Genomic DNA, 12,822 nt, shown 5'->3' with positions numbered 1-12,822 from the left:
AACAGGAAATTCATGTTAAGTGAATTTGTACAAGCAGTAATTTACAATAAACGACTGCTAAATTTGTCCGGGACCACGTAGAAAATATGTAGTGTCAGGAAATGTGTTTAATCCGAGTTCATCTTAATGAGAATGAACCGTGCACTGTGGTGTAAAGACTGACACGTCTCATAGTTTAAGTGCCAGTTACAACAGCAGCTCAGGTGGAGCCCTAATACCTGGAACAGAGTCAAAGTGAAAATAATGCCTGGAAAGCAAAAAGAACAGCACCTAAATCAATGAGAGACCTTTGAGAACACTGGTATGTTAATGAGAGTGAAGATTGGGTTGTATAAAGCCTTGGTTAGCACAATACCCTGTGAGTTGTTTATTTAACACCAATACAATTAATTCCAGATTACTTTTCACCTGCCAGGAAATTTTCACCCAGTGCTTTCTGGCATGTGTGAAGAGAACTGCACACCCCCTGGAAGATTTGTGAATTGAGATGTAACGTTACACACCACGGTGTCAACAGCAGTCAAACCCAGCGCATCAAGCTCACTGGGAAAACTCAGCTATACTCTTATACTGGGGTGATGAACCAGACAGGACAAAACAGCACACTCGTTAAAGTGAATGGCAATTCATCTTTCAGCAGTGCAAGGATTGGAGAAGTAAACTGAATTACAGATAAAAGTGAAAGTCCACAACAACTTTCCATGAAAACTAGAATCAAGTATTTCAGTATTTGTAGCCATGACCTGAGCATTTGCACTGTGCCTTGTTAAAGATGGCGACCATAATCTCCTTCTGCTTATCAGATGATTTGGAATTAAGTTAATACATAAAACTAATATTTAACTGTACATTTGTACAAAACATTATTCAAATTGGATCATTGGTTTTACTCCAACATGAAGTGCCTAGTTTCCATTTCTGAGATTGAATTTGAAACTCAAAATAACTTTCTACTTCTATCATGAGACCTTTGAGAAGAATATAATAAATAAAATGAACAAAATTAGGCCTGGCATTCAGTTACCTTGACCCGGAAGTCAAACACTTCACATACAGTGACCTCCATGACCCGCTTAGTTACAGCAAGGGCAGGACAGCCAGGCAGCATTGCTTTGCCTGGCACAGAAATATAATTCCTTAGTGTTCATGTACCATTTACAGATTCCAGGAAAATGATAGACAAAATTAAACACGGCACTAAAATACAAGTATGTGCAATTGAATAATTTTTCGTAAGATATACAGAGATTGAGATGTATAAAAAGCACATATTTTTTTGTGATACTGCTTATGAGAAAGAGTTATAACTTCACAAACCACCGGCAAATTGAAAGGATGTTTGATGTGCACCGAGCTGAAATTGCACTTGCAACAAGCAAAGTTATGCCCAATCAGCAGCTCTTTTAGACCTACATACAGAATGCACATCTTTAAAAGTTACTTACACAGAGAAGTCATTCTGCCTTAAAATCTCCTTCAGTCTCTTCAGAAAGTTTCTTTCACTTTCAGTAGAGGCAACAAATCCTCGATCTGGAGAATCAGAGAAGTTATTATAGTACATGCATTAATGGTGGACTCCACTTCTCTCGCACCGTGCATTCCCCTAATTTGTTAGCAAGGACTAAGACAGTTGATTTGCATCTTCAGGGACTGTGTTTATTTTCCAGATGCTTGATTATCTGAGCTATCAACAACTCCTCCCCAGACTGCTGAATACACAGCTGTTTACAGAACTCGTAAGCACTCTTACTTAACATTTCAGAGGAAAAAAAAACAAAACTGAGTGATCAAGGTGAAGCTCCTCTGGTTCCAGTCACAAGATACTAGGAGTTAAAAAGCTTTTGAACATGCTATTGTTATGGGTGACAATGTGAGAATATCTGATATATTCAACCCATTCGGGGCATGCACCTTTGCTGTTTAATGCTGTTCTAGTTCTCTATGTCCGGACAGGCCATGTCAGGACCACTTCAATATACAAATGCATTGTGCCCTCTGTAGTTAAAAGAATCCCCCCCCCCCCCCCCCAAAAAAAAAAGGGATTCTGCATTAGATCACCTGGTCTTGAACCGTGTAACAGCAGTATTATCGATCAAATCAAATAGCAACCACAATGCTGGTTTTAGCATTCAAAACGTGTAATAGGCTGTGCTTACCTAGCTGTTACAGTTTTGGCATTTCAGCATGGAATTCTTTATATTTGCCAATAAGAACAATGGTATTTGAAGACAATGATGTACTTCAGGAATATGACAGTAGGTGGCAGATGTGCGAGCTACTACACAGAAATATGGGAAAACATATTCCCTGAGGGGGTTAGGATGCAACAACCAGACAACACTGATGAAAAAACAGTCAAAAGATTAAAAAGAGGAAACTCCCACCCCCTCAGCCCAGACAAAACCTCCATTGTGGTGGCTATTAAAAGCCACAAACAGATTTCCAATCATAACTTTCACACGAGTGCTGAAACCAACAACACTTCAAACATGCGTCTGCTGTGATCGACCTTGTGAATCGGACGCTTCGATTCGAGAAGACTCATTTTTGTCCCGTCTCCGCTGTTTCTCGTCCTCCCAAATGGCTTGCAAACCAGGATTTCTGCCAATCTGAGCTGGAAAAAGAAGAAATGCATTGTATGCCTACCCATCAGCGGCAGTCAAATTAACCAAAAACACTTAAGTTTTGCTACTACAAGGAGATCGTTGTCAACCATAGCAGAGAAAGAGAAAGGGAGACCCAGCATGTTTTTTTTTGGTTTCAATTTAAACTGCAGTCTAATGAAAAGTGGTTTTGAGTGAACTGGGATTGGGAAAACCTTGGTCACAAGTAACAGATTTTCCATTTGAAATGTAATACAATGCACCCAGTATCTCAAAAAAAAAATCAAAAGGGGGAATTACAGTATTGCATGCCTGGGTTATAATTATTTCCTTTTAGGTTGCTTAGCAACCTACAGGGCCAATTGCTTTCCAAAGACAAAGCAGAGAGCCAGGCCAGAATCCCGAGAAGAGTTACACGTTAGAGCCGAGCAGGTTCAAGTTCATTTTTACATGTGTTGTGTTTTTTTTTTTTTTTAACATAACGTTTTTAAATTTCTGGTAACACTTATTTGGTTTAAAAAGACTTTCAATAGTATACAATTATCCTAAAATTATTATACAAGGAGTGGCTACTTTAAGATAAACCATTATCTAAAAGTAGGCACATCATTACGATGAGTCACAGTGCAATATGTAATTGATCATGCAGTATGTAAGGCCACGACTAATTACTAAAATAGATAAGCAAATATCGTTAAATTTGAAACTAGCTGGATTATCTGGTTTCCACAACTAGGAAAAAAATTAAGCACTGCGACATGTCTAAGTGGCATCTACTAATTAGTCTTCTCAACCACAAAACCAGACCAGGGCACACGGAGTTAAGCAGATTGACTTTAATCAAGTACACACACACATTATATATATATATATATATATATATATATATATATATATATATATATATATATATATATATATATATTATATTATATTTTTTTTTTTTTTTTAAACACAATAAAAAAAAGCATGTGTGTCTGTTTTTCACCATTTCATTACACATAATCTAGACCAAATGGTTTGGATTCTTTGAAGATTTTTGGCATGTAATGGCTCCAAGGGTAGCTTGATTTCCTTACTTTCCATTTCCAGGCGATTGAGGATATCTGCTGCTACGGCATCTGCTTCCAGCTCACAAGTGCTGTGCTTCTCAACCCCCTCCAGGACCAAGGAGCTGCAACACAAGCACACTGGCTAGGATTTCCCATTTTCCCTTAGAATGTCCAGCTGGTGTAAGCTTACGGGGCATGCAATATGGAAATAAATGTAATTTAAGAGTAAAAGGGAAATATGGAAACAGGTGTAACTGCAGAAAGTGTGGTTACAGCATCTTTAAATAAGTCACGGCTTTTACAGGGAACAATATGGACAGACCAGATTCAGCAAACAATGCTGTGTAAACAGGTAGACATATTTAGGCATCAGTGTTATGACTTTGGTATTATACCAATTGGGAATAGCCCTGCCTATGAGAATTAGGTGTAAACAGAACCCATCATAAAGATTAGCACTTCAAATGATGAGATTTTCTCACTACATGACTGCGATAATGTTAAGACCGACACCAGTTATATCTCAACACAGTGTTTAAACTCCATATCCTGTGCTCAGCACGCCTCTGGAAACATGACAGACTGATCCCACTCACCTCGGTATGGCTTCCTCCTCCCATCGTACAGAGGCTCCCCCCAGGGTAGAATCTGAGAGCTGGACTTTTGAAGTTGAAGGACTCCTCCACATGCTGCGTTTTAATTTGAAACTGCTGTTAATGGAGCCATCTTTGGGGGTCCCTCCTCCAGCATCATCTGTGGGTAGAACAAAAATGTTAGTGAAGGGATGGGGAAGGAAGGAATATTGGCACCATAAATGCAGCTCCAGACTATGTGGTGTACAATGCAGCGGAGTGGCTGTACAGTTGTTTCAGCTCAGGCATTTCAAACACTATTACACAAACACACTTCTATGATTAACCATTGTAACAGTAAAGCTGCTTTTTCCTGTTCGAGGCCAGTTTCAGCGATATGCAGCAGATTTTACAGACGAAGGGTAAACATGAATTACTGATGTACATAAAAAAATGATTTCTACCATTATTCGAGGGATACACACACCACACAGAATATCTCAAAGACTCTGTAAGCTTGTTGGATCAGCCTGTGGTGTCCTTACACCCTTTTGTCCTCTGTATTCACAGAGGCATGCACGTTTAAGAACCACAGGAACCTGAACATTTTCTCACATTCATTTTTAGATCAGAGATTAGCATAATCTGATGGACTCAAAGTATATTATCCATAAACCTGTACCAAAATAAATAATAATATATAAAAAAAGCCATTGCCAAGCAGGGCTGGGGAGCGCTTTAAACCAGGAACCATACTAGGTAAAAGGAAACCCCAGCAAGTGTAGAGAAGCAAACTGAAAAAGGAGTCTATTAAACTAGAACAAACCCTTTAATCAGGTCTTGTAAAACAGGAGCAAAGCCATTCCTTTTTAAAGTAAGCTGCTTTCGACTGTGATTTTAAATGGTGTTTTACAAAGAGAGAATGTTCATGGTCTCTAGCCTGCGGGTTTGTTTGTAGTTGTCTTGCATGTGACTTTTTATTTCTCTCTCACGCTCACTTTCTCTTCCCTTATCCCATTCAATAAACTGGAAGCCATCCAAGCCATTCTCTCCTCACGGCCTACGGGGTGGGATCTTAAAGACTGATTAGCATCCCAATGATAATGATGTTCTTTAACCTGACACACAAACTCAGTGACATGCAGACACACAAACAAGAGCAGACCTCAAGTCATTATATATGTGCGTGGATTTTACTGACAGCTTCCATGTTTCAACCTGAACAGTGCTATTGAACGGCAGTTTGACACAAGACATTACTGGGCTGCCCACTTCTCATTTCAATGGCCATCAGCATGTTTTTAAAGCACTGACCATCACACTTGTCACTTAGTTTTGGGGTTGTAGCAGGAAACAGCTATCTGTTGCCCTGCATGATTGGAGGGGGACTGTTCAGAGGAGGGTGGAATGGGACCAGAACTCAAGTTCTGCATTATTTACTCTGCTGCTTCTGTCCAAATTGCCTTTCCTTTAAGGGTTGAAATGTGCATATGCATCAATATCCAACCTAAAATCAAAATAGGCTTTTAATAAAAAAAATTATAAAACTGAACATGATTTTTGAACACTGCAGCAACTGGTGTTTCAATATTTTATCCAACAGCCCACAGACCAAACGCTGTTGTTATTAAGCTGACAGCAATACATCAGGCTCTAAAGTGCAAGTTCCCTCCTTCCATGTGCTTTTCTTGGTAGCTACACTGTTGTTTGCTTTTCTTTGTCTTTCAGGCTTCCGCTCCTTTTCTTGAGCCCTTTCTTATCTGAGTACTTATCACTGCTCCCCCTCCCCCCTCCCCAGAACATGAAAACAGCCTCACTGCAAGACAGCCAAGTGAGGCATTTCCACAGGCAGACCTGCCAGGCTGCAATAGTAAGGGGTTCATTTCTAGGGCAGTTTATCAGGACATCTAGCTTGCTGTCAGGTTCCCTAGGTTAAGCAAGGCCAGGATGAATTGATCCCTGTTTAACCCAAGCTTAGCAGCGATTGATCCTCAAGTGAGATTGTTAGAGAGAGTGTTAATAGTGGGGCGCTTGTACACACAGACTAAGGGAACAATAAAGTGTTAGAAGCAGAAAAGCACATTAACTGCTCAAGTTTAAAACTTTGAAAGGGTTGAACTCTAGCTTGACCAAATGGCTTGCATATGACTCTAGGCAGTATGTGTTATTGTGCAAGTTTATCTGATGTTAAAAGTAGGGAAACATAATGCATTACGCAATTACAATTTAATAACTAGATTATAGTATATGATTTGTTCTATTAAATTAATATTTTGTTGATGTAGACTACTCTACTGCTCTTCAAGCATATTTACACTTCAAAGAAATCACTCAGTGTGTGCCTGAGGTTATATTTAGCCAACACACACACACCCAAAATGAAAACCCTGTTGTCATTAAGTTTATGAGATTGAGAATTATTAACCCAAGCAGAACCCCCCCAATAAGAAGCGTAAATGCAGATTTCCTGTTGAAGTGACCTTTTCTCTGGCTCTTTCTGAACTTGACGGCTCCGAGGTTGACCAGGTTCATGCCGTACAGGTTGTAGTCGATGAAGAGCTGCAGGAGGTAAGGGATGTGCGCCTCATGAGGCTGGTAGATCTTATTCATGACGGCTCCTCCTTGCAGCAGCTCACAAACCCTGAACAGAAACACAAGCATTAACCTCTGTCCTAAACCACATATTTGATTTGCTGTTTATTTTTTTAGCCTGCGTTTACAAAATACATATGCAAGAAGAGTATCCACGAATACTTTTAACTAAAGCACTGTGCAGAATAGAACTGTGAAAAAAAACTAAAAAACTAAAACAAAACCATTATTACTAATGAATTTCAGTAAAAGGACAAAGGTAAGTTGTAAATCACTGTCTGACTGGAGGCTCAGTGCTGCTTCAGTACATCTAGGCCATGTTAGGCTCTGTTACTCAGCGCACGATGCAAGCTTGCAGATATAATTAAACCAGCCTGCAAGAACATTGTGTCCCCTGCCTTCCAATGATTTTAACTGAAGTTAATGGGATAGCTTTCCTAAGCTTTTACTCCAGTGCCAAAAACGTGTACAACAGAATTAGAAGACTGTCTTCTCACTTTAGTATTTTGCTGCATAGATTTAGACTATGCGTGCATGATTTGATATTGCAGGACTGTAGATTTCATCACCAGCTTTTAAAATGAATCAGCACAGGAGAAGTTCACAGGAAGAACTCCTCATTTCTGGCTGACAAACAAACACACAGAGTACTGTATCTGATCCGAGATTAAAACTATTTTCTGGATAGTCCATGCCAGACAGGACCCCCCCCCCCCCGTCACAAATGTCACGTTTGCCATTGGAATTCTGTTTTCATTAGGCATGATTATTTGTTACTCTACCTCTTGACCATCAAGGGATTGTAAAGGTAAATCTTCATGAACTGCCTCTCCTTTGCATGGTATCCATAGAAAGGCCTAGGAATAACAAAAAGAGTGTTGATTCCATCAGGGCAACTGCTCATCCAATAGCAGCCTTTTCAGTGGGTGGGGAACGTATCACACTACTGTACACCTCGATGCTCACACTCAATTTCTACTAAAACAACACAAATAGCTTGCAGTGAGTTTCTCAGTAATAGCTTGACCCGAGTGTCCTTAGAAATGTCAACCTGACAGATTTACCAGTGGTGACTCTGCAGGTGACCAATCAGAGAATAGATATCTGCACTGACTTGCAAAACATATGTATCAAAGCGAAACAGTACACTAAAGTCAGCTTACGATGGCCAGTTTAATAACAACCGATAATTTTTCACAAATAAATAATCAAGACAAATGACTGATGACATCACGTTAAGTCAATTACTGTTTTATAAACTGGAAAGACACTTACATTCCCGACACCAGTGACACCTTGAATACATGCTGAACGCTGGAGGAAGGGTTTCCCATGGAAACATTGAGTGCTCTGTCGATGCTAAAGGCCACCTGCCGTAGGTAGCGCTCTGGCTGCCGCCCGTAGCCATCGTATGGAACATAGACGTAGGGAAATATGCCATGTAAATGGAGACAAGTTTTCTGGCCTGGAAAAACAGAGAACAAAAAGTTTAATGAAGGGAGAACTGCCGCAGTCATTAGACACAACAAAATATAACAATAAAAAACACACTGTATCACCCTCATCCTCAATTTCTGCAATGGTCCAATCGAACACAACTGAGTTGATCCTGTAACCCACTCGAGAGTATGCTGCCACAGGTTTCTTTCTATCTTTAATTAAACAAAACAGCCAAACTTCACTCAATCTGTCTTTTAATTTTCCAAAGTTGTTTAGTAAGGTAACAGAGGGTTAAAAGCAACGGGTATGGGGCTGTTTTCAAGGGGCATGCTGGAAAGTGCTGTGGTTGGTCGTCACGCTTGAAAAACCACTGGTTAGTTTCTATGTTGTTTTTATTTTCCACACCCACCCATACACAACACAATGCGGATTGAGGCCTTGTTCTATTACATATTTTCCACTAGCACGTTAAACATGTACCTGTAAACATGTCAGAAACATAGGGACACATCAAATTTCTGTATTACTGCATGTGTTCTTGATACCGTAGTGCAAAGAAATATTAATACTCCCAAAATGATGACACTACCTACTGTAGATGGATATTACTACTGTATACCCCAGAGGGATACCACAGTGCCCAAAACCCATCTGCCAAAGCCAGAGAGAGAGAGGGATAGAGAGAGAGAGAGAAAGAAAAAAACACACTGAACAGATGTAACCCAACCTGGCTCCTTTGGGCTTCCTTTCTGAGTAGTGGAGGCACAGATTCTCAAAGGCAGGCTAATCTCTCCTGGTCAGAACAAAGTGAAAATGTGCTGCTGCCAAGTAATCATCAATATTGCCATAAAAACCAAACTCATAGTCATTGGACTTGAACAACTTATCATGCAATCTTCGGCAGGGCAAAGCTTTTCAGTATATAAATAAAGAGGTCTACGGAGAAGCTGTAACACACTACCGATGTACTGTAATTGCTCCTTGAAGAGGCAGACTTTTCTCTCATTTGTCTTTGCACTCTCATTAGATTAGGTAACCCAATTTTACTTGGTCCTAATTTGTTTTTCCTTCTACCTATTCTTAGCATTTCTCTCCTGAGGGAAAGCTGCAGGAGTCAGCACTACAGCACCCAGAGGTCTGTCTAGACAGCAATATTCCTAGGGGGTCACACTGTTTGTTGAATGCCCGAGCCTCTAAAGTTATATTCAGATAGATCATTGGGGATACAATGTATGATACAGGCCTGAGCTGCTGTTGCACTGCAGTCCTGCCAAACTGTTCACAATATAGAATTATTCCACAGAGCTCCTCGACTGTCCCACGAGGATGTGTTCTGGTTATTTTATTATCATGACGGTAAAGCGTTCAGCAGCGCAAAATTAAGACGTATCAAAGAAATGAAATAAAGTCAGTAACAAACATTACAGCTCTAGAGGTACTAGTCCTAGACTGGCGAATACAGACATACTGTAACTGCTGTCAGAAAATAGATGCTGTATCGAACCATAATCTGTTATGAAATCCATTGCTTTAAAAATGGGGCCTCTAAGGCCATATTAAACTAATCTGCCTGATACGTACATTTATGCCACCTTGGTTGCTTCCTAGTGTCCAACAATCCTGTTAATTTTACCATGCATTTTTAGAATCTCTTTGCAACGTTCTTCCATGGGTTTAGCCATGGTAGTTTCAGCAGCAGGGCCACGCCCCTCACAACCTCAACAGAACATGCTGTTCACTTGGTAATGATGTCATAGTTAGTTTTGGTCATTAAATGCAAAGCACGTTGTGTTCCGACTGTTTACTTGTTTTGCATCAGCAGTAGTGCAAGAACAACTCCAATACTGTACTGAAAACACTTGATCTGGATCAGTATGGGGAAAGCCACTTGCTTGGAAGAAAGCTCCCTTTTCTGCTTAAACTCGATTTTCTTTTCCTATGCACAGTTTATGGCACAGCTGGTTGCTAGGCAACCTGGATCTGCAGCAGAAATCAGAGACACACAGTAAACAACTGCATTTCCTTATCAAAAAAATCTGGTCAAAGAGATTAAGGCAAAGTGACCTTCTCTCATTACCAGGAGGTGGGGCTCTAGCTTATCACACAACATACTGAATTTTATGAATGAATCAATACCCAGTCTGTTTGCTACTGTAGCCTACACTACTCTATTATGCAGCAAGAGCTGAAACTGGGGATGTGATGTGTTCACCCGCTTCCAGTGTTTTCTAGCAGATCAGTTCAGATCCCATCAGGAACTTCAGGAAGACACCCAGAATTTCCACAGCCAACACGGTGGATCATACTGTATGTATTTCTCCTTTTTTTTTTTTTTTTTAGGCTCAGCTCATCGCTACCACCCCTGCGCTGACTCGGGAGGGGCTAAGACAAACACACACTGTCCTCCGAAGCATATGCCGTCAGCCGACCTCTTCTTTACACACTGCAGGCTCACCATGCAGCCACCTCACAGCTACATCGTTGGAGGACAACGCAGCTCTGGGCAGCTTACAGGCAAGTCCGCAGGCGCCCAGCCAGATCACAGGGGTCGCTGGTGTGTGGTGAGCCGAGGACACCCTGGCCGACCGAAGCCCTCCCCCCCTTGGGCGGTGCTCAGTCAAATCAGCGATGTCCAGGCTATAGGGTGCTATCCTTTACCGGATGGGCCACTCGAGAGCGTCTATACTGTATGTATTTCTAAGGCTATGGGGAATAAAAACATGAAAAGTGGCAGCCGAAGGAAAATCTTTAGGACATCCTAGGTTGACTCTCTGAATTGTCTTACTACTACAACCTTTAATTGCTCTTTAGTCACAGAACACAGTAACTGTTAGGCTAGCCAATATGCCGCACAATCAACAGAGTACTGTAAACAGGTTCAATTTCCACTGCACTTTCATTCAGCTACAGCTGCTGGAGGCAATTGAGTGTGTGAGCAGCCATTTGAAGGAATAGCTGGGAAGCTGTTCAAACATTCTGCTGTTAATGTAAACTAAAAAGGAGGGGGGTGGGGAAGGTGGGGCTGGATGATCCTATTCTAGATTATGCTATGATGCTGTTTGCAGCAATCCCTTAACTCAAGGTTATTGCTCGTTGCTTATCGTTAAAACATCTCGGTATGCCATAAAAATGAATTCCTACTGCAACCCAGAAACTGCCTCAGGTTTTACACATTTTTCTTTTAATGGAATATCAAGCAATATCCGGACTGTTCAATAACACCTGGCAGAATTTGGATTTTGTTTCTCAAGTTTAGTATCCTTGACTCACATATTGTAACCTTCTAAAACATGCAATATCATTAGAATGTATTTATTTTACATCACCTGTCAAACAACACAAACTCATCACTTTCCAAAATAAGGCACAGCATCTAAATTAATTAAGCACTGTTCACAAAACTAAATACGTGCATCCTGTTGACAAAAGGCAGATGTAAAGTATTGAAAATTTGCCAGGGATGCAATTTCCAAGGTCTTTTTTTTTTTTTTTTGGAATAAGTCCAAACTATCACCTAAACTGTAATGTTTGAGGGTAAAATGGAAAGCTTTGTCTTTATTTAGGCATGCAGAGGAGCTGCAAAGAACACTACGAAGAGGCACTGGCAGCGATAGGATTGTTAGCACAGCTGCTGGGGGCACACCTATTTTTGGCACCATTAGCACCGGGATGGTAAGGTTGCCAAGCTGACTCTCTTCTTTTCAGTACACAGAGAGCCCCATCCCCTAAAGCATGCCAAGTTTAGTAATTATTCAAGATGTTTACAAGTTATCATTCCATTGGCGACCTAGAAACTTGAGTGTGTGAACTATGCATCAGCTGTAGAGTCGGAGTGATTAAAAATATAAATAATATCTCTTCATGAATGGAAGTTCAATATATTGTAGCGGCCCAGTCAGTTTTGGTTGGCAGACTTTTGTTTCATCTGGTCCTGTGCATTTACATTATCTGTATTGTTCCAGGGTGGGACCATACCACTAGTTTCGACAGTGTGGGTGTGTGTGTGTGTGTGTGTGTGTGTGTGTGTGTGCCTCTGTTGGGTACGGACCATGTCACCTAGATGCCCTTGCTCTGCCCCCCAAGAGAGTAGTGGTCTGCTCTCTTCACTGTGTGTGGGTGTGTGGAAGTGTGTGGAATAGAGGAAGCGAGAAAGTGAGCAAGTTTTTAGGACAGAGACAGGAGTTGTTGTTTTTGTGGTGTGGTCCTGACCCAAACACGAGCCCTGTTTAATTAATCAAGTAGTTTTGTTAGCGCCTGAATCCCCTCTCCTGCTTTGAGCCTCTAGACCAGGGGTCGTTACAATAGTTTATTCATGTATACCACCTTAACACTAGCCACGGAAGTCATTTTGACAGGTTGAGGTTTTCAAATTTATATTACTCTGCATGTCTGAAAGTTATGTGGTTGTCCGTTTATACTTTTCCTAAATAAATACCCCGACGGCGGTTGAAAGGCAGGATCACGAAAAGAAGGAAGTTATAAGCACGCCCACCTAGCAACAAAGCCGTAATTTTGACTGACTTTAATACATGTTTTTATTTTGAAAAAAAAAAAAAATAATAT

General features: G+C 40.7%; 1 protein-coding gene across 1 annotated transcript in view; it reads right to left on the bottom strand.

Annotated features, from left to right (window-relative positions):
• LOC121315480 (DNA polymerase zeta catalytic subunit-like) overlaps window positions 1-12,822 on the bottom strand; it is a 55,602-nt gene that overhangs the window by 30,938 nt on the left and 11,842 nt on the right. Inside the window, exons 2-8 of the mRNA XM_041249598.1 lie at window positions 8,095-8,284; window positions 7,602-7,676; window positions 6,708-6,868; window positions 4,252-4,408; window positions 3,683-3,777; window positions 2,510-2,614; window positions 1,446-1,530 (exon numbers count right to left, since the gene is read on the bottom strand). Coding sequence (XP_041105532.1) covers window positions 1,446-1,530; window positions 2,510-2,614; window positions 3,683-3,777; window positions 4,252-4,408; window positions 6,708-6,868; window positions 7,602-7,676; window positions 8,095-8,284 — 868 coding nt within the window. The remainder of the gene's footprint in view (window positions 1-1,445; window positions 1,531-2,509; window positions 2,615-3,682; window positions 3,778-4,251; window positions 4,409-6,707; window positions 6,869-7,601; window positions 7,677-8,094; window positions 8,285-12,822) is intronic.

Source organism: Polyodon spathula, chromosome 5 (genome assembly GCF_017654505.1).
Source record: "Polyodon spathula isolate WHYD16114869_AA chromosome 5, ASM1765450v1, whole genome shotgun sequence".
Taxonomy (NCBI): domain Eukaryota; kingdom Metazoa; phylum Chordata; class Actinopteri; order Acipenseriformes; family Polyodontidae; genus Polyodon; species Polyodon spathula.
This window is presented reverse-complemented; position numbering and strand designations above follow the sequence as displayed.